This window comes from Anticarsia gemmatalis, chromosome 16 (assembly GCF_050436995.1).
Source record: "Anticarsia gemmatalis isolate Benzon Research Colony breed Stoneville strain chromosome 16, ilAntGemm2 primary, whole genome shotgun sequence".
Taxonomy (NCBI): domain Eukaryota; kingdom Metazoa; phylum Arthropoda; class Insecta; order Lepidoptera; family Erebidae; genus Anticarsia; species Anticarsia gemmatalis.
Window position 1 is genome coordinate 4,142,875 of NC_134760.1, and position 24,123 is coordinate 4,166,997.

The 24,123-nt window shown below is 37.0% G+C and overlaps 2 protein-coding genes across 2 annotated transcripts; both read right to left on the bottom strand.

The window, feature by feature from the left end:
- Positions 1 to 1,621: 1,621 nt before the first annotated feature.
- Positions 1,622 to 10,748, bottom strand: LOC142979264 (uncharacterized). The gene is made up of 3 exons (XM_076124096.1): positions 10,355 to 10,748; positions 5,605 to 5,825; positions 1,622 to 2,672 (listed from the first exon to the last, which is right to left on the bottom strand). The coding sequence occupies exons 1-3, from the start codon at positions 10,470 to 10,472 to the stop codon at positions 1,758 to 1,760; spliced, it is 1,254 nt and encodes a 417-aa protein (XP_075980211.1). The 5' UTR covers positions 10,473 to 10,748; the 3' UTR covers positions 1,622 to 1,757.
- A 1,711-nt stretch (positions 10,749 to 12,459) lies between these two features.
- Positions 12,460 to 15,033, bottom strand: LOC142979534 (uncharacterized). Its single transcript, XM_076124488.1, has 3 exons — positions 14,905 to 15,033; positions 14,465 to 14,610; positions 12,460 to 13,794 (listed from the first exon to the last, which is right to left on the bottom strand). The coding sequence occupies exons 2-3, from the start codon at positions 14,606 to 14,608 to the stop codon at positions 12,751 to 12,753; spliced, it is 1,188 nt and encodes a 395-aa protein (XP_075980603.1). The 5' UTR covers positions 14,609 to 14,610; positions 14,905 to 15,033; the 3' UTR covers positions 12,460 to 12,750.
- Between the last annotated feature and the right edge of the window lie 9,090 nt (positions 15,034 to 24,123).

The window sequence follows — 24,123 nt, forward strand, 5'->3', positions numbered from 1 at the left end:
TAATTGTTTTTGTTTTGTGCTTCTCAAAATAAGGCTACACATTAAAAGGCAATTAAGGTGTTTATGGTAAGTATGATTCAGATTAGTAAAATTCTAGTAATGTGTAGACTTGTGGTTTACCAGGTATACTATGCATTCATTTACTTACAAAGGTATGTAATAAAATCACGCCTTGTTTAGGCCAGGCAAATGTCTATAGAACGCCACTTGCTACGATCATCAGAAACCTCTTGTTTTCCTTCCTTGTAGAGACATAACTACCACCGAATACATTTCAAAGTTTCTTTCCAGTTTCAGTTAAAGAAGCCTGCCTATCTACAAGACTAAAGAAATGGACAATCTTTTGTACTTACGAGGGATTGAGGGGAAATGGTTTGTGGTTTTGTGGGCAGTTGTCTTACCACCTGTCGCGAGTCGATCTACTCATAATTTGTTTTGACCGACCTTACCTTTCAAACTGTTGGTTACTTTCAAGAAATGCATGGATAAATTACGTCAGGATTTATTTCCTGGATGTAATTGCAATGTCAACAGTAGTCATGTTTCATTGACGTAATAATTGCATCATTTACTAGCAATGACCAGCGTCAATTGACGACAATAATTTCTTAAACGCGTCAACAATGGTAAATGATTGTCTACTTAAGAATGAATGAGTGTTTTTTTCTAATTTCTCAGTAGAATAGTAGTGAGTAACCTTGTATTCATTTGAAGGTATTTTTGTCTGGCAGATTCTTGGAGAAAGAGGAAAGATGTTTGGACTACTACATTTACGAGAATATAAACCTTAGACAGCAATGATTGTTGATGACACTTATATGGGTTGTGTTAAGTGTTAATTAAAAAAATATTATCTAGTTGTTACTATATTTAAGCGAATGCACCTGGAAGTGATTCATAGCCCAAAAGGTGGCTTATCTCAGTAAGTTCATTATAACCAGTGCGTCATTTCGCTTTCGTAATTATTTAGGAATCTTATCGTGTCTATGGCATTCGTGCATTCCACTTTCATTTGTGACAACAGAAAAGGAGAAGCGGTGCTTGTCACGACATCGGAGTATTCAAGTAAGGATAACAGACCTATTGTGCAAATACGCGAGGATCACGCGTTCTACTGGAGCTGTTCCGAACCAAACCACTCAAACAATAACAGCATATTATCTTTACAACAATTTGCATAATACAAGCACTCAGCACGTAATTTTGTTCTAGGTATATTGTAACTGAATGCGTGGTTACAGTTTCGTTACATTTAAAAAAGTCAACACACGACAACAATAGCTAAGTGTAGTGTTCAACGTTTCGAAACATAATGTTCCTTACAACACAAAGTAATAACTCCGAGGACGCCCGCGCCGCGCCGGGCCACACTTGCGACCTTTGCTGCGCATTGACATTTCACCGGTCTCCATGCCCAAACGTTATTTAATGACTTACCGCACCAATTGTCTCGTGACAAATCGATTTTTCAATAAAAACAATGCATCGAGACAGAACAAGGCTACAAATATCATTACACTCCATCCAACAGTTTGCGCAAGACGCTCGCAAGTCCCTTCGATCATCATTGGCAGCTAAGCTTCTCGAGATACAAGGTTGCGAAAACAATAAAACGACAAAATAATAGACAATACATCTCATTTTATTTATATTAGGTACTTCTATAACAATACTTTTAACAGTCTTAAAACGAACGACTTAGTGAGATAGCGGTCAACGCCGGGATTCTATCTACAATATTTACAACAGAGGATGCGTCAGGCGCACGTGAGCGAGGTGAAGGCGCGCGGCGCGGGGCCGGGCGGCGCGCTGTGGCGCTGCACGCCCGCGCAGCCGCCCGCGCCGCGCGCCACCGCCTCGAAGAACTGGCGCAGGTCGCTCACCGACCGCGTCGGCGGCGCCTGCAGGTCGTGCAGCGACGCGGCGCGCCGCGGCGTGGTCTCGGCCGGCGGGCGCTCCACGCGAGCCAGCTGCTCGCTGCTGCGGGCCAGGCTGGCCGCCGTGCTCCGCGACAGCGATTCGAACAATGCCCTACGCTCCCTCACAGGAACGTACTGAGCGACAGCTTCGTGAACATTTGGCGAGCAAGACCTCGCCCTGTTCTCCAGTGACGCGGTTTTGCGTCTAGCAGCCTCCATGGCGTATCGGCCCCGTTCCGCACCTCCGGCCGTCCCCTCCCATCGCTTCAAGTAGCGGCGGCCTTGCTCCGATTCGGCTCTCGCGGCCCGCGGCAGCGTGTGGTGTTGCTGCGAGCTCGCATTCAGTTTACTACAACTGTCACATTTGATGACCTCTGCTTTCCGTACGGGCGCATCGACCACGTCTGTGGTCTTCAAGGCGTCGAGGGACAGGGTTAGGTCGAGGCTGCGGTCGGACGAAGAGTCGTAGTCGTCGTCTTCGACGACGATGCCTTCATCCGTTGCGGCGGGGGAGTGATCCCTGCGCGGCAGAAGCGTCTCGGTCGACGTTAGCAACCTCCGGCGAGCTCGCGGGGGCGGTTTCGGGGGACATAAGGGTGTCTCCTGTTGCGGAGTCTCTTTCTTTGGTTCTCGGCCGGCGGTATCCGCGGCGGGCAGCACGTCGAGGAATCGGACTTGTGGTAGTGGAGTCTGACCGAGGATCTCGACGCAGAGCGCTCGCACCCATCTCGCACACTCAGCTGCATTGCAAGTCTGCAACAATAAACTTAATTGTAACATTCATCTGCGACGATATGTAAGATTTATGACTTAATCTCCTATAGAAACGTTGCAATTTGCATAATACATTTTATAAGAAGTTCCGTCCTTCGACGTGATGTATAAAAAGTGAGCAAGCGAGTTTCATAGGGTGACAATAATGGAACATCTGATCTAAAGAACTAGTCACGGTCGCATTGCATTAATAGACATTTTTTATCGGCTCGATATTATTACAGCGCGGAGTTTTCTTAAAACGTGTTTCCTTTACGTGTCAACACCTTCGCGCTTCTAGCCCTTCTTATGGTAAATAGGTACATGAAAAGGTCGCGATGCACAAAGGCCTTTGATTTACGGTTGTTTCGCTTTATTGAGGTCTATTAAAGTGTACGAATCGTGAGAAAGGTGTTACTTAAAGGGGATTCAACTTCTTGCAAGACAACGCTGCAATCGTATGACTTCGCTGTTTTGAGTCTAGGAAATATTAATTTAGCAGCAAACACTTTGAGATCAATTGACTATCTTATTTTGCTATGGCCTATTCAATAACTGCATAATAAAAGGCAAAGAACGATAATATCTTTTATAAGTTTGCCATTTTCAAACTGCTAACAAAGTTGCTGGAATACTGGCTAAGTGTTTTCAAGTAAATTAGTAACAAACCGTCTTATGACATGCGTTACTTTTATACTGAAATCTCTCCACGGTTCACCAACAGTGACGGTGACATGTGAACGTTTAAATATTTTTATTATTCTCCATTAGTTTGACGAGGGACTCATGTGACATCTGTGTTGATAATTATTTATGAAAGCATTGTCTTCTAGACAATGACCGACGTACGTGACCGAACATAATATACGATACAGAATCATGTTAATCGCTTGTAAAACAGATCGATACGCCGCTTACTGATGCCACTATCTGTCGCTACTAGATTATTTGATTTATATAAGTACCATACATGGCAAAAATAATACGCATGAGTACGCTTAAGAATCACTGCAATAAGTAATTTATCGAAATAACGGTGTCCATATAAATACAGCATTTTACAAACCCGCATTTTCTTAAGAATACGAAGAACGGAAAATAAATTGCTGAAGTTGCCGTTAATTCTTCCGGCAAACAATCAGAGCTAAGATGATTTATTTTGGATTTCGTGTACAAAGAAAGAGCTGCATGCGCATTCGTGCGAGTGGGATATAAACATAAAAGATATCGGATACATCTTTATACTTTGTAATTGTTATGGTAAAATGTGCTCCGGTTTGAGTGAAACTCAGTACATTTCCGTCTACGACGCACGCTATCGCAGTACCACAAATAGCGGTGATTCTTTTTTCATCGATTACGCCCACGTTTCCCGGACATCGCAAAATCATTTGCCACGAGGAAATTAAAGCGGTAACTGATAAAAACTATAATCGAAAAACAAAAACTGACACTGGTCCGTTTAGCGGTCGGTAGCGTGACTGTTATAATGGGATCCGGGATTCTATTTCGGAATAATAATTTTGATTATGAAGCAGGAAAATTGCTTACAAAATGATAGCTATTATTGTAATATAAAGCCTGGATGACAAAAGGCTAATATTATCCGCATTTTCTAATGTGCCAAAGAACGCAATACATTCTGAGGGATATACCTTGTTGAGGGATATAACTTTGAACTTAACAGAATTCTCAGAACTAAGATGCAACAGCAAGCACTATTTTCTAAAGACAATAAACGCTTGTAAAGTCACATTACAGCGTCGTAATATGACACAAGGCTCACGTAACATTAAGGATCCGCTATTTCTTAGATTTTGCGATGTTATTATTGTATAGGAGTGACAAATGACACTGCAAACTGCTAAACAGCAAATGATGAATTGCAGTATTCAATAAAGGGAATTAGATACGCTAAGAACTTTATGGGAATGATGGATATTGAAGATGACATCAATCAAGTATAACGTGTTGCAGTGAATAGGTCTGTCAATTGATAAACATTATGAAAGGATGACTTATCTGAAGATGAACTAACGGTCTAGAATTGTGATGTCACCTTATTCAGATGATGTTTTTTCAGTCTCATTGTAAGAGAGAAAGCTGACTGTCGCTACTAAAGAATTGTTTCTTATACGAGCTCACTGATACAAAATTACAAAGAAATAAATACGAGTTCATAAGTTCCCACGAATCGTCATTTAAATTGCAAACCGAACTACCAACTCATACCTGACAAGTCAATTACAGCAAAAATCAAACAAGAAATGATATTAACGTGTTGGCAACACTCGGCAATCACACAGTTGATCGATTCACTTCAATATGTAAATTAAAGACTCGTGACTTTTTTCTCCAATACCTAAATGCAAGGCAAACAAAAACAAGCTGCCTGCGTGATGTTCCAATTGTGACGATTAATATTTTTTATGAAAAAAAAAATGGTACCGGTTGTACAGTTACTTAGATACGTCGAAGAATATGAGGGGAAGCTTTAACAAGATAAATGAAGGGATTGAAAAAAGGTTAGCAAATACCCGCAGGCATGGCATGTGTGCGGCAACCCCTATTATGCAAGTAATTTGCCATTTGCAGCCGCCCATAAGTTAAAAGCGCGCACCCACAACGCATTATTATTTAGATAATGTACGGTCATGAGACTTGCTCCCTGGGGGTTTAGAATTTGGATGCACATTAGTAAATGACGTAAGGTAAAATAAATTTCAATTGCAACGTTTCCTATTTTAGTTTTTTTTTATATTTCTACTCTACAACGTTCGTACAGTCAGCAACAGACTTCTAAAATAAACCATATAAACAGCTGAATAATACAAATCACAAAGATTTCTACGCACTACGAATTTAAAGTCTGTTCCATACTCTTTGTTCGGGACTGTTCCTTAAGAATCATCTTTTTTATTCAGATATTCACCTGAAACGTGGCGACGGCAGTGTCGTCACGTAGCCTGGATAGCTGGAAGGCGTTGGGCAGCGAAGTCGCAGTGCGCAGGTGCAGGTCCCGGAGTGGCAGTCGGGCTGGGGTCCTGCGGGGCAGGGTGCCGTCCCTCCAGGCGAGCAGGCAGCCGCCTCGCACGGCCGCTCGCACCCATGCCCACGATTCTGTGTCGTCATTGTAATACTGGCGGAGGACGCCTACGGACAAAAGAGAAAAATATAAGTAAGTATTGACGAAATAAGAAAATTACGATTAGGGATAAAAGAAAAAAATATAAGTAAACATTGGCGTAATAAGAAAAATACTTGGACATATACTCAAAGAAAAGATGAAAGCAAAAAACGAAGACCTTAAAATTAGACTCCATATCATTGACGAATTTCTGCTAAAACGGCGATTTTTCACCGACTTATTAAATAACAATTACGAAACGCTCAGACATTTCTACGCACCGTTGATTGATTGATTAATTTTGACATTGACAACGAACACGCTAGATAACGCGACGTGGCGTGACAATACCACAATAAACTGCTGACGTCACTTACATGAACAGACAACTTATTTGATCAGCAATTAACACTGTGGACAATTATAATAATTATTCTTTACATGACTGAAACCGGACGTTTTGAAATAAGCCTTTGTGTGAAGGCGTGGACGCTTCATTCCCTGCAACGAAAAGAGGCGGGTATTCCTCAATTACGTAGGTCCTTGCTTAAATTTTACTTTTGTTGCAGCCTCTTCAGCCAAAATTGACTTCTGGATCAAAATTGTGTAGCAACCTCAACGAGAAAAAGTTATATATTATAATATTATATATAAGTATTGTTTTGTAATATTGTTTTATCTCTTATGAAATTATTATACAAGGGTTATTAGTTTGGAAAATTGTTTATTAATCAGTATTCATAAATTACAATAGCTGTCAATACAATCATGCATGCTCAGATGAAAAGTTCAAGGACTAGAGATGGGATGGGTAGCGCCTGTTACTCGATTTCCAAACTTTCATTCGATTATCTTCGAGCCGATGGCGTGTAATCGATTTATTTTAATTAAAAATAATGTTTTGAATGGTAAAATAATGTATGTATTTAATTACCAACGTAATTTAATTACCGTTAAATACAGAAGACTGTCATTTTCGTTAATAGGGCGATTAGTATCTTATTAATAGCCATTTCGAAAAAAAAATAGGGTCCATGTTTTATTTTTAGAAAAGTTATGTAAAAAAATTGGTAGTAACCATTTATCTCGTAATCTCTTATTCTAGATTGATGTAGCAATCCCCGCTAATGTACCTAATGACGTTATTCCTACTGCAAATTGCAATAATAGTCCGTGGCTACTTCCACCGTCTGTCAGTCCATTGTAAACAAATACAATAGAACTTTTACTCGGACAATATAATTAGTCACGGTAACAGTCAGTTATTCCGTGTTAGGTATAAGATCATCATATTTTTCAGTGAATGTACCTATGTAGGAGCCGAACGTTCATACCAATATTGAGTATGTAGACGTACTCAATATTGCTATGCAGAATTTTCTTTTTTCAGTGTATAAGTTTGTAGGTCCTTTAGTTTATCTTTCATCATCTACTAGTAAAAAAGATAACTACCTAGGTATAATCGATATTATATTCTGAAAAATAAATGTAAGTAAATATTTTATTAATTTAAATTAGAGTCTTGTGTAGCTAGGTAGTCTTCATAGTAATTAGTTACATGTTGCAGTTTACCACTCGGAGTCTAGGACAGAGTACGCTTAAAGTAGATTCATTCAGCATCTTTGATCTATGCCTACCTTTGCATACAATCTGCATATTCTGCGTATTAATGTATTACAATTTTTATATTTCATATTTGAATACGTAGGATATTAACTTTTAAAAAAATTAAGTGTCGAGTTTGATAAAACCATTTTTATCGTTCGTTTGTGTATATAAAAGGTGGAATTCTTACATTTTGCGAAATAAAAAGATAGCAAGTACCTACACATAAAATATATTAAATACCTAAGTGATTAAATATCCGTTTTGATATAACCTTTACATTGATTACAACACGACACATGGGGATTCACGCAGTTCGATAAAATGTTGTAATCAATTGAACTTGAAAGTGCAAAGTACTTTCAACTTGATACTGATATCACGTTTCATTCATAACATTACTGGGCAAAATACTCGCAATCACACAACAACTGAATGCCAAGTATAGTTTAAAATAAAATGCGTTACGCATTTATTCTGATTTAAGCTTGCAAGTCGTTCTAGATATCATTGGAATGTGCATACGATGTAAACAAACCAGAACTCCTTATTTCACGACGAAGCAGTTTTAAATTTATTTACAAACTATATTTTAGTGATGTATTGGGACTTTGACGTTTAGAACATAAATGGTAGAGTTCCTTTTCTTATGAAACAAAGCAGATGAACTAGGTTGTATAGTTCCTAGTTCTTGTTTCTAAGATAAGCAAGCCTTAACAGATTTAAACCATTTATTCTCGACATGTCAACATACTTGACCGTTCCTAATTTGGTTAGTTATTTGAAAGTTAAGTTCCGCTTATTTTAACGTTTGAAAGTATTAGCGAGCTAAGTACGCAAGCCGTTATTTTCATAGAAAATTCTCTTAATATTTTCATAGACTGGTTTTTGTATAGAAGACTGTTGACCAATGTTTTCAGAAGATTTAAGAGTTAGTTACCCACCAACTTTGATTTTTGATCATCATAAATTACGTATGCCCCTAAGGGAAAAAGGCTTGACATTATATTGTTACATACATAATGTCAAGCCTTTTTCCCATAGGGATAGGCAGAGACCAAGAAACGCAACTTGGTAGGATCCACAAACTTCCTTTGCCTCACATTCATACATCTTTTCATATAAATGTGTCCTTACAGTACATATAATTTATGTAAAATAGTTTTGGTTCCTATTTTTGTTTGACATCCGCCCATTAACATCCGAGCCGATAAGATCAATAACAACTTTGTCGTTATCTACTAATGACTCCAAATATAACTATTAGCGTGTTTTATTCCAGTATTATTCTAATAACGTATTTTAAACAGTGGGACAAATAGATAACGCTGGTTTTAAAATCAACATGTAAACATGAAATTTAGGGATAATTAAGATCTTTAAGGTTCATATCTATGTAGGTACCTATGTACCTACCTACCTACTCAAATAAATAACTTCCATTGCAAAGAAGTCTACTTCTTAAAAAAAAACACCTAGGTTTTACTTTGGTCTACCAACAACAAAGTAAAACCTAGGTAGGTAGGTACCTAGGTAGGTTTTTTTCAGTTAGCCTACCTACCTTTAGCAAAAGAATACAAACTGGCTATGATTAATAAATATATTTTCCGTGCAGTATCGTGATACATTGTCATTGACAGTAAACAGCTGATTCTATCTGAAGCACAGCTGATTTATCTTCCTATTGTTGTAGTTTGACGCAAAAACTTCACGGTTCTGCCGTCGTTTGGCGGTTTTTACTTGTGAAATATCGTCACACAGACGGGTAAAAAACTCATGGGAACTGTAGTTTATCAAAGTCTTACAATAATAGTGTAGCACTACCACCGGTGGATTAATCGGACAGCCGTGAATTTACGAACCTACCTACTGCAGTTTTTTGAAAACTCTAGTTTATTGGATATCTTTAGGAGATTTAAAAAGGATATTACCTATTATCTTGTACTGATTGAGTTTTAGTTTTAATCAAGAAAAAAATCGTCGACGGATCATGGGCGGGATGAATTTCCGTGTTAATAAAGTCCAGTGCTATGAAATCAGGCGGTAAGGTCATTGTCCCGGGGATAGACCACTGGTCTCGAGGGATTTGATCATTAATAAGAAAAATATTGTCTTATGTGCCTAGCAATAGATAAATAGACACTTAATATGGACACAGGATAAAAGTAACTTAGAACTAAGTAGCTATTTACCTACTTGTATTTGCAGAATTAAATAAAAATCTTGCAGTCACATTAAATTTTACAACTTAAACGGAATCCGATCGGAGAAGTTTTATGTTCTAGTCGTTGAGTCAAAGTTATTGATCGCGACTGGTCTAGACTCCACAACTAGTATTGACATCATCCATCCTATTTCCAGTTTAAATATTCAACGGACATTTCATGCGGTTCACAATGAAAGCATTTATGAATGGAGTGATTATACTTTGTGAATGAAACTTTTTCTTAGCAGAATGTGGATCATTTGTTAGCTTATATATATATATATATATATATACGATACGTCTATGGTAGTCATAAATTTAAGGTTTGTTTTTAAGTTTTTTTTTTACCAAGTATGATTTAATAGACAGTTTTAATTTCTTACAAGTTGTTAGGTAGGCAGTTTTATAAAATTGATCATGAGAACTAGTCTAGCAATAATGTAAATAGTTAAACGGCACATGTAGACCAGCTGATTAGCTGATGTCTGTGAAATAATGGCGGATGTACAAGAATTGCATTTATTTTTCAACCATTAGTTTCTAGTTACGCCAGATGTTTGACACAAAAAAGATAATGGAGCTAGCCGGGAGTCTTTAGTTTACAATGTTATTTCTTGCTTTATAAATAAACGTGTAGTTCATTTTGTGTGAGTAATTTGCAGTTAGTAGGCGTGTCACATCAAGCTGGTTATGAACGCAATAAATTGCGACATAGAACAGCCTGCCCTAAACTTGTTTACTGACCTGATATCCTAAAATCAGGATCTACAGGCGTAGGAACAGGTCCAGGTGTCAATTCAGGTCGTAGTTTCCTCAAACCGGCCACCACCCGTGGTGCCGGCGACTGTTCTCCTACTAGCATCGCCTTATCACAACATTGCACAGTAAAACACTTTCCACCACTTCATAATAATTCATCACAAATATCACTAAGTACAGACAATTCAATAACACTATTATATTTATTTACAATTTTTTAAGTCAAAACATTAACTGTCAATTCGTATTTAAACGTCGAAATAGTTCGTTACAATTTGCGCGCGGCGCATGTTGTCATTCGATATACAGCCTACCGTGTCGCCTCTTTATTACCGACTGGCCGGCCGGCCGGCGCGTCTATGAATGAATGAAGTTGATTCGTGCGCCCCACTTTACTCCACTCTACTCTACTACGAACTCAGTCGTCGTCGCGAGAACTGGCTAAAGGGTTTGGCCATCTATCGGTGAGTAGAAAAGTTAAAGTCTGCAGACTAGACTGCATATTTAAACATTATTAGGTATATTATTTAGATTAGGTACTTAAGTAAGAACACGTATAGAGAATACTTTTTTTTTTTTTTTTTTTTTTTTTTTTTCGTCAGGAAAATGCATTACTGCATGTCCCGCTCCAGGGAGGTAGCGGGGGTCTGTCGGGCTCTCCCGCCGGCTAGGCGTTCCGGCTTTAAATTTGGGCATACCGACTAAAAACCTGACGGTGTTCCTTCAACTGTCACCATAAAGTGGCCAGGACGCGGTACCTCCGATTGGATACTCCGCGTCCTACGTATAGAGAATACCTAAGATTATTTTTATTGTCATTGTCATTATTAGCCGCTTCCTTATTTGTAATTTTTATACATGTAAAGTGTTGGGCATACATTACACCAAGACTTAACGCGGAAAAATATTTTTATAAATACTAATACCTGATTTAAAATAAAAAAAATGATGTTTGTGTGTCTGAAGAAGTCCAGTCATGCGTATTTTCACAATTATCCATGGAGTTTTTAGTATAGTACTAACAACAAATATATATATCAATTTCTTGATGTAGGTGACATCTAGTATTGAATAGCAAACAAGTATACAAATAGTGCTATCTACATTAATACACTAGAACTAATGTTCAAAACTTTAACTAAGAGATGGCAGTAACATAGCGATGTTAACAGCTGTTAGTGCCACCTAGTGGCTTAATTTTAGTACTAATTTTGAATACTTACATTGTTATTGGTATTCAACAGACACAGTAGATGGCGCTTTTAGAGTATGATTGTTTTCTTTAAGTTCCAATAGATGGCATTAGCTTTGATTTTGGAATGTACAAGTAGATGTCGCTGTGTGTAGTGTTTTATTTTCAGTCTGTGGCCGATCGAAATTGTTTGGCATTGTAAACTTGTGGATTATCTCTATAAAATATATTCTCAATGATAAAACACGGGTCGGACAAAAACTGAGGGTTTTATATTTGAGTGTAAAGATAGGTAATTTAATTCGTGCAAGAAGCTTCCTCTCAATTTGATGGGGTACAAATGAATTGGAAAATCTTGTATAATAAATATAAAATTTTATTAGGAACAATATTTATAAAAATAACGATACATGTTTTTTAACCGACTTAAATATGGTGGAGGTTCTCAATTTTACCCAATTTCTTTTTTACTTTAACTTAGACATGTAATTGAAACCTATTATTGGCACTCGTAGTAAAAAGTGAAATTTTAAAGTAGGCTACATAACTATGGTTTCAATGCCTGAAAGTTTTCCAACTGGGTATTGCTTATTTGCAAAAGCTTGTCAAGTTAGTACGTATCGTATGAGGGTATCAAGTAGCTAACCTACAGTCCTACAATGTATTAGTAATTACAAGACGTACAGTACGTTCGACCTCGTCTTATTCTGGTACAAGACCCGTACTTAGTACAATTTCATGGGTTGATGAGAGTATTGCGCACACACGTATGTGAGACTATAATTATCTTCAAATTACACTTGAAAAATTACTCGGGTAAAAGTTTTTTTGTTATTTTCTTTGCTAAATGGTAGGTATTTGATTGTACTTGGGTAAAAATAAAAAAAGTAATCCTTTACATCATTTATTATAGTTAAAGTTCAATCGTTTAATATACATACATGGAAGACTACACATGTCTGCATAAGTACAATATAATAGGAAGACATCGAGATCAAAATAATAATATGTAATGGCACATAAATAATGTTCAGTAGGTACCTATCCGTTAACAATTTTAAAGCAAATATAAGGCACTTAGAATCTAATACTAAAACTACACAAAGATAAATTAAAACAAATTAAAGCTTTTTCGTGGAAGAAGAGACTATTAATATCACAATGTGTGAGTGTGAGCGCAGGCCACACTTCACCACGGCCGCCACTTATTTTCTTCGTCGGGTTGAGGCCCCGCCGCGCCCTCGGCGTGACGTTCCTTTTTTTCATGAAAAGCCTCGAGTTGGCGACGAGCCGCCTCCTGCTTTTTATATTCTTGGTACTCGATTAATTTCCTTTTCTTTTTAGGCGGTAGGTTGCTGTAATCCATCGGCAATTCGCATTGTTCCGGAACATTAACCGTCACTTCAACTTTGCTCTGGGGAGTCGCGTCTAATTGATTAGCTGCGCAGTGTGCGACGGATTTTTTCGGCGAGTACGCTGTTTCGTTAGACTTGGCCGGTGATCTAACCTTCCTGAGATCAAGAGTGTCGCTGGCGGCGGTCGGCGGCGAGTACTGGTACGCGTACTCGCCCCTGTATGCCTCGTCTCTGTGTAAATATTTTGGTTCGGGCGCTGGCTCCGAGCTCGCATTCATGTCAACGTTGTCGTTGCTACGCTTATCCATTATGTGTTGTCGAATTTTTTGCAGTATAACATCTTTTGCCTCGGCCGGAACTCTTTTGAAATACGGCCCGTTTCTCTGTCCGTTTTGTTCTGTCGTGGGATGGTTTATCTTGTCGACCGTCGTCAGGAGCCCGGTAGGAGGTAGTTTATGATTGGGCCTCGCTGGAGGTCTATTGTATGCCCATTGTTTCGGTGCCTCGCCGGAGTACACTGAATCTTCGGCGTCCGATGACGATCTGTCCTGATCGCTGTAGTAATGGTGTCTGTCGGAGATGACGGACGATGGTGAGGTGGGCGGAGAGAAGTTAGGTCTCTCTGGTACTTGGATGGTAAGAGGTTGGGCTGTGATGAGTCTCGACAGGTGACTGATCAAGTTCTGGCTGACGTTGGCGTCTAAGTCAGGTACAGACATGATAAAGCGGCAAGCTTCGGCGGCACATTGTCCGAAACCCGCTTGAAACTTCTTCGCTTCTAAAACCGGGTCTCTAGGACTGTGTAGCTTGGTGAGATGGTTAACGGTTAACTCAAGGATATCTGCCTTCTCCAACTTGCTCAGGTTGTCGTCATCGATCTGTGAAAAAAGGCAAAAGTGAGTAAAGTGTAGGCAGGTGCGCGGTGCCGGCCGGAGCGATTCTCACGGTACAAACGTCACATTAATATAACTGTACGTGAATAAGGGACTCCTGTTTCTTAATGGAACTTGTACTTTTATATTCCAGTTTGTAGTCGGTACAGTTGATAAGTGCAGTCATAAACAGAAGGACGACCGGTCTGATATAAATAAATGCCGTGTGAATGAATGATGGATTGCATTTTGATGAAGTTAAAAGATGGATAGTACAATTTTAGATCATAGTTTTTACACATACAATATTAATGGAAAACTTTATTAATAGTGTGAAGAATCGGTTATAAAATTACGTTAAATTCTACAAATAGTATGAGCACCACATTTACATATAAAAATAGCAGTGTCAACCACTTAACTAAGTGTTGATTACAATCTCAGGTTAATCATTCGTTTCCGTCTGCATAATATATCATAATGATAAAGTAATTGCTTGCAATGATATATTAGACAATTAATATCCACAGAAACTACGCAAGAAAACTGTAACATTCCCAGTTACTACTATCTCTGCCTTCTTAAATTAACTTTTAAAATAAATATTTTGTTCTAAAGGATCTTCAAAATTTGATAATATATAATATAATGATAATGTAATAAATATGATACAAACCTCGAGAGCTCCGACCATGAGGTCTTTAAGTTCGTCCAAACATCGGTTGATGCGCGCGCGTCGCTTTCGTTCCAAAAGTGGTTTTGTGATCTTCTTATATTTCGCCGTTTTCGACAGCGGAGCTGGGTCCGACGACATTTTCATATCTAACAAACAATAATTTATGAATTAATTGATATTAATCTATTTATTATTTAAATATGAGCAATTTAATATTGCCGTTGTTGATCGAATTATTTTAAATATATTCAAATTGATATGACACTATATTTTAGTAATTGCGATTATATGAATAGGTTTGCATAAGGTAATACAATTCACGGAAAGGTTTAACTTCAGGTAAAGGAAGCGCACATCTCCATTGATGTATTCATCTTAAAACTACGGACAACTCTACAAATATTTACAAGAAAAAATTAAATTTAAGAATCAATACTCACAAATGAATTAAACTTCCAAAGAAACACAAAACAGTCACACACAGTCTTTATAATGAACACAGAATAAATGCGTAAGCTTGCAAGCACAGGACGCGCGTCTCCGCCCGCGCCTTGCTTCGTACTGCCTGAAAAAAGCCTTCGCCCCCGCACCCCGCGCGGCCCGGCCCTTCCCCACCCTTGCCCTGCGCCATTCATACGCTGCGCAGGAGCACGTGTGGCCCAACGATCGAGTTTCAAGCATGCGTAACATACTTTCCCAGGGAATTCTTGGAGATTTGAGAACACTTTGGTTTTTTGTACGTTATGAAATATTTTAATAACTGGAGTCGAGTTATAAACAACATTTTAAGTTCATAACATATTTCATGTGGGTCCTGTAAATCAGAGGGCACGTGGCAATGTATTTTTTCTTAGAAATATGACAAAGAATGTTGTGTGATGTTGTTAGTACTCAGGTAAGTTTACATGCTTAGTTAACAGGAATATGAGGCTTTGTTCAAATGTTATACTTTTTATAAAAGCAGTAAGTACCATGAACATTACTCATTGGGGATAATTTTATTGATTTTAATTTAGTTTCATTTTAAAAGTCTAGATGGGGTAGGGTTGACATTTTGGTTATATTTATTCTGGAAGTAAATGTATTTGCCTTGAAAACCAGTTTAGCACATTGTAATTAATAATCGAGGTGTAATTTTAAATAGTTTTAAATACAGTTATTACCTTAGTGTAGGTACTTATCAATGTTGAATCTCTACCACCCAAGCGAACAATTTCTATAGCGGTACCCATTCACAGTTAAAAGAGAAATATCTCCTATTGTTTTGTCAGATACTTAGTGTAAACATCCCAAAACATAATTCACTTTATTACCTATAATGTAATTTTAAAACCGTATTGTAATTAGTGATAGTCTGTTAACGGTTTTATCTCTGACTGATGTTACCGGCTTACGACCTCGAAGGGCTTTGGCGGCTTATTCCTGAAATGACGTAGACAAAGGGCGGTATATAAAAAGTTGTACGTAATAAATGGCACGACCCAAAACGGGCCAAGTTAAATGAGGGCTGCGGTGACCATTTTTTCGTCAGTGGTCCAGGTAAACGCGAGCCAAGACTCCGATTATCTTTTGTCATTCTGTCCGTCGTTAAAATTGCAGTTTAAAAACTATATAATTATAGGTTATTCGGACAATTTTAAGCCCCTTTGATATTTTAGTGTTTGTCTTAAAAAACTCACGTAGCTTTTTGTTGAGTCCTGTCGGAACTTTTTTGTTTTATTGACGCTGGCGGGCGGAGTATAAAAGCTGAATTACTTTTCGCAATTTGTACAATTTGGAAAAATATTTCTTTCTGTTTTGCAAAATGAGTTGTAAAACAATTATGTATATGAAAACATTTATTTTAACTGCTAGCACGCTTATGAAATGCAGGCAAAAAAATATTAGAGTTACGAGTTCATTAGTGCTTATAAGTATAAATATGTTATAATTGTGGCAACTGATATGGACTTATAGCTAATCTAATTCAATTTCAGTGAAAACCAATATCAGAAATTCTCATGAACATCCCAGATTTTATTTCAACCAATAAGATTATATGACACATCGCTTTGCCATCTTTTAAACATTCCAATAATGCTTAAAACAAATTATACCGTTTGTTACACCCTGTTTACTAAACAAACAAATATTTCTCCCACACACTTGGAGTACTCACATGTCAATAACATACCGATCAAGTTTGACTGATGACGTCACATGTTATCAGTTATTTCCTGAGACGATGGCTATTTGGTCTACGATGAAGCTTACATACACCTCATACCTCCAGGACATGAATGGCGTAAGTATTTGTTACTGACTTGATCTTAAGACGTTTTACTATTGAAGTTGTGGCATGTAGGCATAGCTTCAGACAGCAGACTAAACAATGAGATATGGAATTCACAGCAAGTGTGAGATATTTTACTTTTCCTTGTGACAGTCTTGGAAGATAAAGTATACTTATCGATCTTAAACCATTGACTTCTAATGATAGACTGTGACTAGACAAATTATAACTAGTATTATGTAATAAAATATAGTTATTGTAGTATATAAGTTTCCTTTGTAAAAAACTACTAACCAAATGGTGATTGAAGATTTGAAAACATGAAAAATTGCTGAACTAGTGCTGTTCGGGCTTGCTACCCCTTCCTTGCGTGGCGGATTTTGAGCGATGTCATGGAAAAAAGGTAAATTAAATATTCCCTGATGGGGAAAGAAGCGTGATATTATGTATGTATTTATTAGTGTAAAAATTTGATATAATATAAAAAATATGCTTTTATGAAATTTTAATAAAAGTGTTGTATAGAATTTGCAATATCCGTGACGTATTAGTCAGGATCTCTACCAGTTAGTAGTAACAGGGAAATAGGATGGTCATCATATTTCCCTATGATACGCAACATGACATGACTTGCGAAATATAATGTAATATCATGTAATAACATGAGTATTGTATGTGTAATAAACTTGTACATTACTTGGTAGTCGGGGCTTTACGAATTCCCTCAACTATGGAACAATTTTGTTACATAATGTATTTGTTTTAATTCAATATTACCTTAAAAATACAACTACCACGGTAGGATTTGCTCTAGTTTCGTTGGGACTTCAACAAACATACAAATACTGGACACAACTTGGTAGAAACAACTTTATAATAAGTGCGGATCTGGTGATCCGAACTAATTATTTGTAGATCGTACACATATTTGTACTGTTTGGAAATCAAACTCCTTGACTACCCGAGGTAATTGTAATAGTACCACTATAATCAATGTACCACAGAGGCATGCAATAATTTTGTTACATACATTTCTTTTGAAAAATCAACTCCTACAATAAGATTTGCACTGTTTCATGATGACTTTATATCAGTGTATATTTGTTCCTTGCGGGAATCGAACCCAGGGACCCCCCCATACCACTACCACAACGGTAGTGGCATGGCGACTACCAAAACTAATACGCCTCAGAGGTTATCGTTGTATTTCAGAGCTGAGGTTTACATGAGACCTTATAACGCAATCGTGTTTATCGGAAAGTTAACGGGTAAATTCCCATGTTTTAAATATTGTACAATATTTCTCTTTCCTGAGATATCAGGGAAAGTGTTTTTTTTAATATCAAAATTCCGTTTTATTTTCCTGTTAAAAAGTATAACGGAGAACACACTTATTAGAATATTTCCTTCCTTCTAAAAAGTCCAATTAATGAGTGCGTGAAGTATTTGACAAGAGACCTTCGAATTTATAGTATAGGGGTCATTAGTTTATTAATACTGACAATTGAATTATCGTATATTTAATAGAGGTGTGTAGCACGATTCTCTACAGAGGGTACGACTCGGTACGAGTAGAAGGTGTCGAGTATCAAAAGTTTGACATTTAAAATGTACTGCCAAAATAGTTCCTACAACGCCCGTTAGAGGCGCTGAACAGATTTTAATACAAAATTTCTCGATAGCTAGCTTGATGTCGGTAGTCGATAGTGGTAGAGAATCGAGCAACTGTTCTGGATATAAATTTTGTTCTATATAACTTCACATTGGCTCAAGACTCGTGTGTTTACGTCACAAGAACGGGAACGGCCAGTATATGGGTAGGTAAAATAATTATCTACTGAGACGTCACTTCACAATACATGACGTTCACATCCAATATATTGATGTTACTTAAAGTAATACGTACTCATATAGGAAACAACAATTACTTTCGCATAGATACTACATTAGCATACGTCATACTAGCTAGGTAAATACACATAGTTACTTAGAGGAAAATAATCAAGGACGTAGTGTAATAGTTGACCGACCGTTGATCGTGCTTTTGATGACGTACTGCATAGAAGGAAAAGTGAGGGTGTGTACACGATTAATCGAATGCTACCTATGACGTCACAGTTCATTACGTAGCTGCGTTTGATTGACCCATATATTGTAAGACTAGTGAGTCAATGTAAATGACCTTTACGTAAACTAGGCCGATAACTTAATTTGCGTGTCTGTCAAACGTCATAACATTAGTATATTTGACGCTTAATGACGTCATAAAGTGTGTAGCCATTTTTACTATTGAGATTCTCTCTTAGTCACATCCCGGTGAATGCTCAGTATAATACGGGAGTTACATAATCCACGTTAATAAGATCGTCTAGTCAAGTCTATTGCCTATGTAGACATCTCTGTGTCAGTGTCATGTCTATATAGCTTGAACGATAGTGACTCTAGGGGATGAGTGGTATGACACATAGTACGCAATGAATTTAGTGCTATCTATGACGTCACAGTTCATTACGTTGCTGCCTTCGATTGACCCACGTACTGTATTCAGTCTAGTGAGTCAATGTAAATGACCTTTACGTAAACTATAATAAGTGATAACTTAATGTATGTGCTTGCCAAACGTCATAACATTAGTATATTTGACGCTTAATGACGTCATAAAGTGTGTAGTCGTTTTTAATGTGAATATATAGTATATAGTTAAGGTGAATGCTCAGTATAATATAGGAGTTATATAATTTTTAGGCCTTATGGGATACATCTCTATGTCAGTTGAACCTTAGTCGTCATTGTCAATTTACAAACCCCCCCGACGCTTCAATAATAGTGACTCTATCCTAGGATCTCGGGAATGAAAAAAGTAAGAAAAAAATATAGTTGGGATTCCCCAACTGATAATAGAACGTATATATTACCTAGACGCAATCTTGTAAATCCCGGGTTGTGAAAACACTCTTTGCCTGAGCTGCGTTTGAGGAGCGCTAACGTAACTACCGGGCACAGTATTATTGGGTTTTTTATCAGACGGATTACCCGATGTTCAAACCTAAAGGGCTGACGTTTTCATTTATTTTTGTTGCTAAGAGTATTACACACATTCAATATTTTTCTGAATGCCTGTCGATACATCAAAATGCAAAGTTAATGTCCAATTTGACCTCTAACTTGTCCCTGAGGTTACTTAATAAGTCGTAAATCTTTGACTTGACATTTTGCATACATACGGTATCTAAAAGCGTTCCATTGATAAATAATTACTTTGTTATCATTAGGCAGAACAGCCAAAACTTGTGCGTGGGTGTTTTTGTTTATCTGTGGCACGCGTGGGAAATGTACGAAGACCCGTTCCCACATGTGGACATACCTACCACACGATTTAGTGATGCGACATCGATTGACATCGGTTTTTTATATCGGCTTTTTATAACCCGTTTTTGCCGCGTGAACTATCTTGAAACCGGTGTGGAGTTGACTTTGTACTGTTACTCGGTTACGCTACTGTAAGTGAATTTACTTTGTTCTTATCCTGGACGAACTGGATCTGTGTTACACTTGCAAGAAATCCACTGCAAGTAGCTCTTTGAATAAAGTTTTGCTCTTTATATGAACGCTTAATACAATTATTGAACATCTAGGTATGGATTACACTAATTTATTTCAATTCTGACTGCCTAATATTATCATAATCACCAATTTCAAATTTTAATTATTAATTGGAAATCCGCACTTAATTTCTAATCGATACCCAGCAACGTCACTATTTAAGTGCGTCACAAACTTGATGGCGCGAAGATGTGTGAAGAACACGTAATTGTTTTATTATGATAAAAAAAGTTGACTCATTCTAGAAAGAGGGCGTATATCTCTCGTTTCGTGTGCGGTACTTTTCTCAGTTTCATTGCCAAGGCAGTATGTGTGATGTCATTGCGTGAATCGTAAACATAGTGAGTCATTAGTGACGTTTGAGGTAAATGCACTGAATCGTAAAAGATAATGTGTTACGTCACTAATTAAATTCTCATCTAACAATGTGATGCTTGTTGTTTGTTGTTCATACTTTTGTCCTCCTATTTGAGATCTGCTTTACTTGGGTATATAAATACATAATAGAGCAAACAGGTTTGCTTTATTATAGTTAATTCATTTTATGAACTACATTATATTCTTACAGAATTTTGATGGATTTTTGTGAAAAGTAATAATATAAACTTATATGAAGCTTAGAATTAGTAAGCACAATACTCCCAATACTACCAACCTTAGGATTTTGAATTTTCTACTGAAGAATTTGAAACAACAAAATGTAGCTTAATGACCTCGACGAAGCAAATATGACCATATCATCAGTCAGTGAGGAATTATAAGAATTATTTTATGAATTTGGATAGAATAAGAAGTGTCATAAAAACCCATTAAATCTATGGGTACTTATAATAAATCCACAAAATCATCATAGAGTAACTAGATCGATCAATAAAAACTATAACAAATTCTCACACAGTAAATTAGTCAGGATTGCCATAATTCGAAACGAGTAATAAACATTCAATTTACATACAGATTTAGTTATCTGTGGTACCGTTAGAAATATGGAAAAATCACGAGCACTCGACCAATATTGGCCAGAACAAAAAGCCAACGTTTGGTAATAAAATTTTGCACAGCCGGCTTTAACAATTCAGTACAGTTAGGTTACGTTAAATGTTTAGACAAATCGTCTGGCAGACGACAGTAAAGGCCTTTGCCGACTGCCTTTGTTTCGAACCCTTGTGAAGACAAGCCGACAGATTTTTGGCTTAAAAACAATAGCTGGACATGAATAAATGATTATTAGGCTCGTTAGTACAGTCCTTGACGGCAAATACCGTTAACACATTAGTAAAACTGTTAAATGCGCTTTTTAGACCCTTAAAGTGTAGAATTGTCTACTGGGATATTTTATTCAATGTCATTTTGTCCTTTGAAAGTGATAATTACACGTATATTTCTTTATATACCAGTATGGGGCTAAGGATAAGCAATTTCCGATAAAAAATGTAGTATTTTGCGAAACCCAACCTGAGAATCGTTTGAACAAATAGCCTACTTTCCTACTAATGAACGGAAGCCGAACTCAACGTCAGCGTTTATCGGGAGCCTTATCGTCGTAGCCGGTGTGCACGTGCCCTAAAGAGCCGACAGATCGAAACTAGTTCGCAGCGCCCGCGCAACTAATTGACGGTCAGCTCTCCGACGGAAGCGATAGCAAAATCATTGACTACGAAAAAGATAAGAAAAAAATGATATTATTTTTGCGGTTTTCCTCCTGGCTGAAATATCGGGAGGATATGATAATTGATCAAAAATTTCCACAAATATTTTTAATAATTTTCAATAGTTTGGCTATTGTTATGAAAAATAACATCAATTAAAGACCATCAAAGTTATTACTTCCTACATTAATTATTATATTTTCACAGTTAAAAAAAATATAAATGGTTATAAAAAATAATTTTGATACTCAAAGTATCGTCTCTATTTCGTATATTTACTTAAAAAAAATTGTTTTTCTAACGATGTAATACTCTAATCGACGAGTCTCGTGCGACAAAAATGACAATGCCTTAACGTATAATGTTATTGAGAAACTCAAACGAACCGTGAAATAAAATAAGTAAGTGTTTAGCAAAAGAAAAGATCATTAATTTATTTGAAAACAAAACTATTCAGTTGTCAAGAAAGTTGAGCAGTCTGTTGTAAATCGTTTGCTATTCATTGAGACAATCGTATTTTTGCGATCTGTAGGTAGGTACGTTAAAAACGTATTTTTGTAAAGGATTCTAAACGTCAAACACTATGAAATTCTAGAAATTCGAAGCGAACTCGATCCTATCGTGCGGAAAGCTGGGGATCGAGCTACAGAATGAAGAAGTAAATCAATCAAAATGAACGATTTATCAAGCGGTTGTTTCTGCCATCGGTACCAATATAGTTAATTCTGAAGATATCTGTCAAAATTCGCCTCGGCCGGAAGGCATGCCGTGGGAACCGGGGACGATCGGTTTTCTCAAAAACAACTATATCTATCACAAATAGAGATAACTCTTTCATTTTGATACATTTTTTTTTAGTTTCGCAAATCGTGAAACGGACGAATGGAAATGAGCTTTTTTATTATTCTGAACTGCTTTTTCTCGATTTGGCGGTCGCGAATGACTTGCATTTAATTTATTTGAGAAATTTTGTGATCGTTTTAAAATTTATATGTAGTGGTGAATTTGGAGTGTAATTTTATACAGTAGGAAATAGGCTTACCGGTTTTCAAGCCGTTTTATATATTCTATTTTTAAAGGCAACTCCCGCGCTATGATAACGTCTTGTGCGATATGGGGATCTTCACGCACATAATTGTGATCTAAGATAGACTTAGAAAGATTTTTGTAGATCACACAAAGTATTGAGAATTTAGATGTAAGCCTGCTTAGTTAACTTGTTTTCCCGATGCCAAATAAAAAGCGATCAATATTTTATTGGTAGGTACTTCGGGAAGTCATAATTTAATCACACTGTAATTACATATTAACTTGGACCCGATTTGTTCCAATAATAGCGCGTTGTATTTTAGTACTATGTTTCTATGCACTTACTTTATGATTGCTAAATAGAGCTCGTGTATTTGTCTGCTAGATTTTACGATTATTTCTGTGAATTCTAATAATAGCTTTGACTGCATCAATACTGCTGATAATAAATTAAGGTGACCTATTTAGGAGTTCTTCGCAATATTCTCGCATATGGAAGTAGAACATTATTTGCTTTTATTTGGCCACTGGTTTCTTTTCGAAATACCATTTTACGCCAGTACAATTTTCGAGTAAAATGTAGCATATTTAAGAAATTAGAAGAAAGATTGCGTTCTTTTGAGGAAACAATTATGAGATTAAACATGATTAATACGCGTTAGTGTTTTGAAATTAAAACGTAACAAGATTTTTATTTGCACATTACCTAAAGCTCAAATTATCGGCTCAAAAACCTCTTCATATCTAAGTGTAATAATTAAAACTAAATGATGATCTGAAGCCGCCATTTTATTTTATATCGTTCGTTATTAAGGCTTTACGTATTAAATTGGGCGGCACGGGTCAATGATTACGTTATCCAATGCTTCTTTAGTAGACTGATTATACCCTTATGAGAAAACCGGCCGGTTAATCAAGCGTCCAATAAATCTCGGATAAAGAATTGCTTTTAAGATTGCGGTTTAGTGGTTTAAGGTTGAATGAATGGATTTTGGGATGTTTTAGTTTGTTTGCCGTGATAAGGTTATTTTGAATGAATTTAGTTACAGTGCTTTGTATGGATGGGATATAGCGGCTTTAAATATTTTTGAAGTAAAAGTGAGGCC

Coding starts and splice junctions, on each gene's coding strand:
- LOC142979534 (XM_076124488.1), bottom strand. CDS start 14,608: ATGAAAATGTCGTCGGACCCAGCTCCGCTGTCGAAAACGGCGAAATAT. Junction 13,795..14,464: donor TCATGGTCGGAGCTCTCGAG/GTTTGTATCATA, acceptor CTTTTTTCACAG/ATCGATGACGACAACCTGAG.
- LOC142979264 (XM_076124096.1), bottom strand. CDS start 10,472: ATGCTAGTAGGAGAACAGTCGCCGGCACCACGGGTGGTGGCCGGTTTG. Junction 5,826..10,354: donor TCCTGATTTTAGGATATCAG/GTCAGTAAACAA, acceptor TTTTGTCCGTAG/GCGTCCTCCGCCAGTATTAC. Junction 2,673..5,604: donor CTGCCGTCGCCACGTTTCAG/GTGAATATCTGA, acceptor TTATTGTTGCAG/ACTTGCAATGCAGCTGAGTG.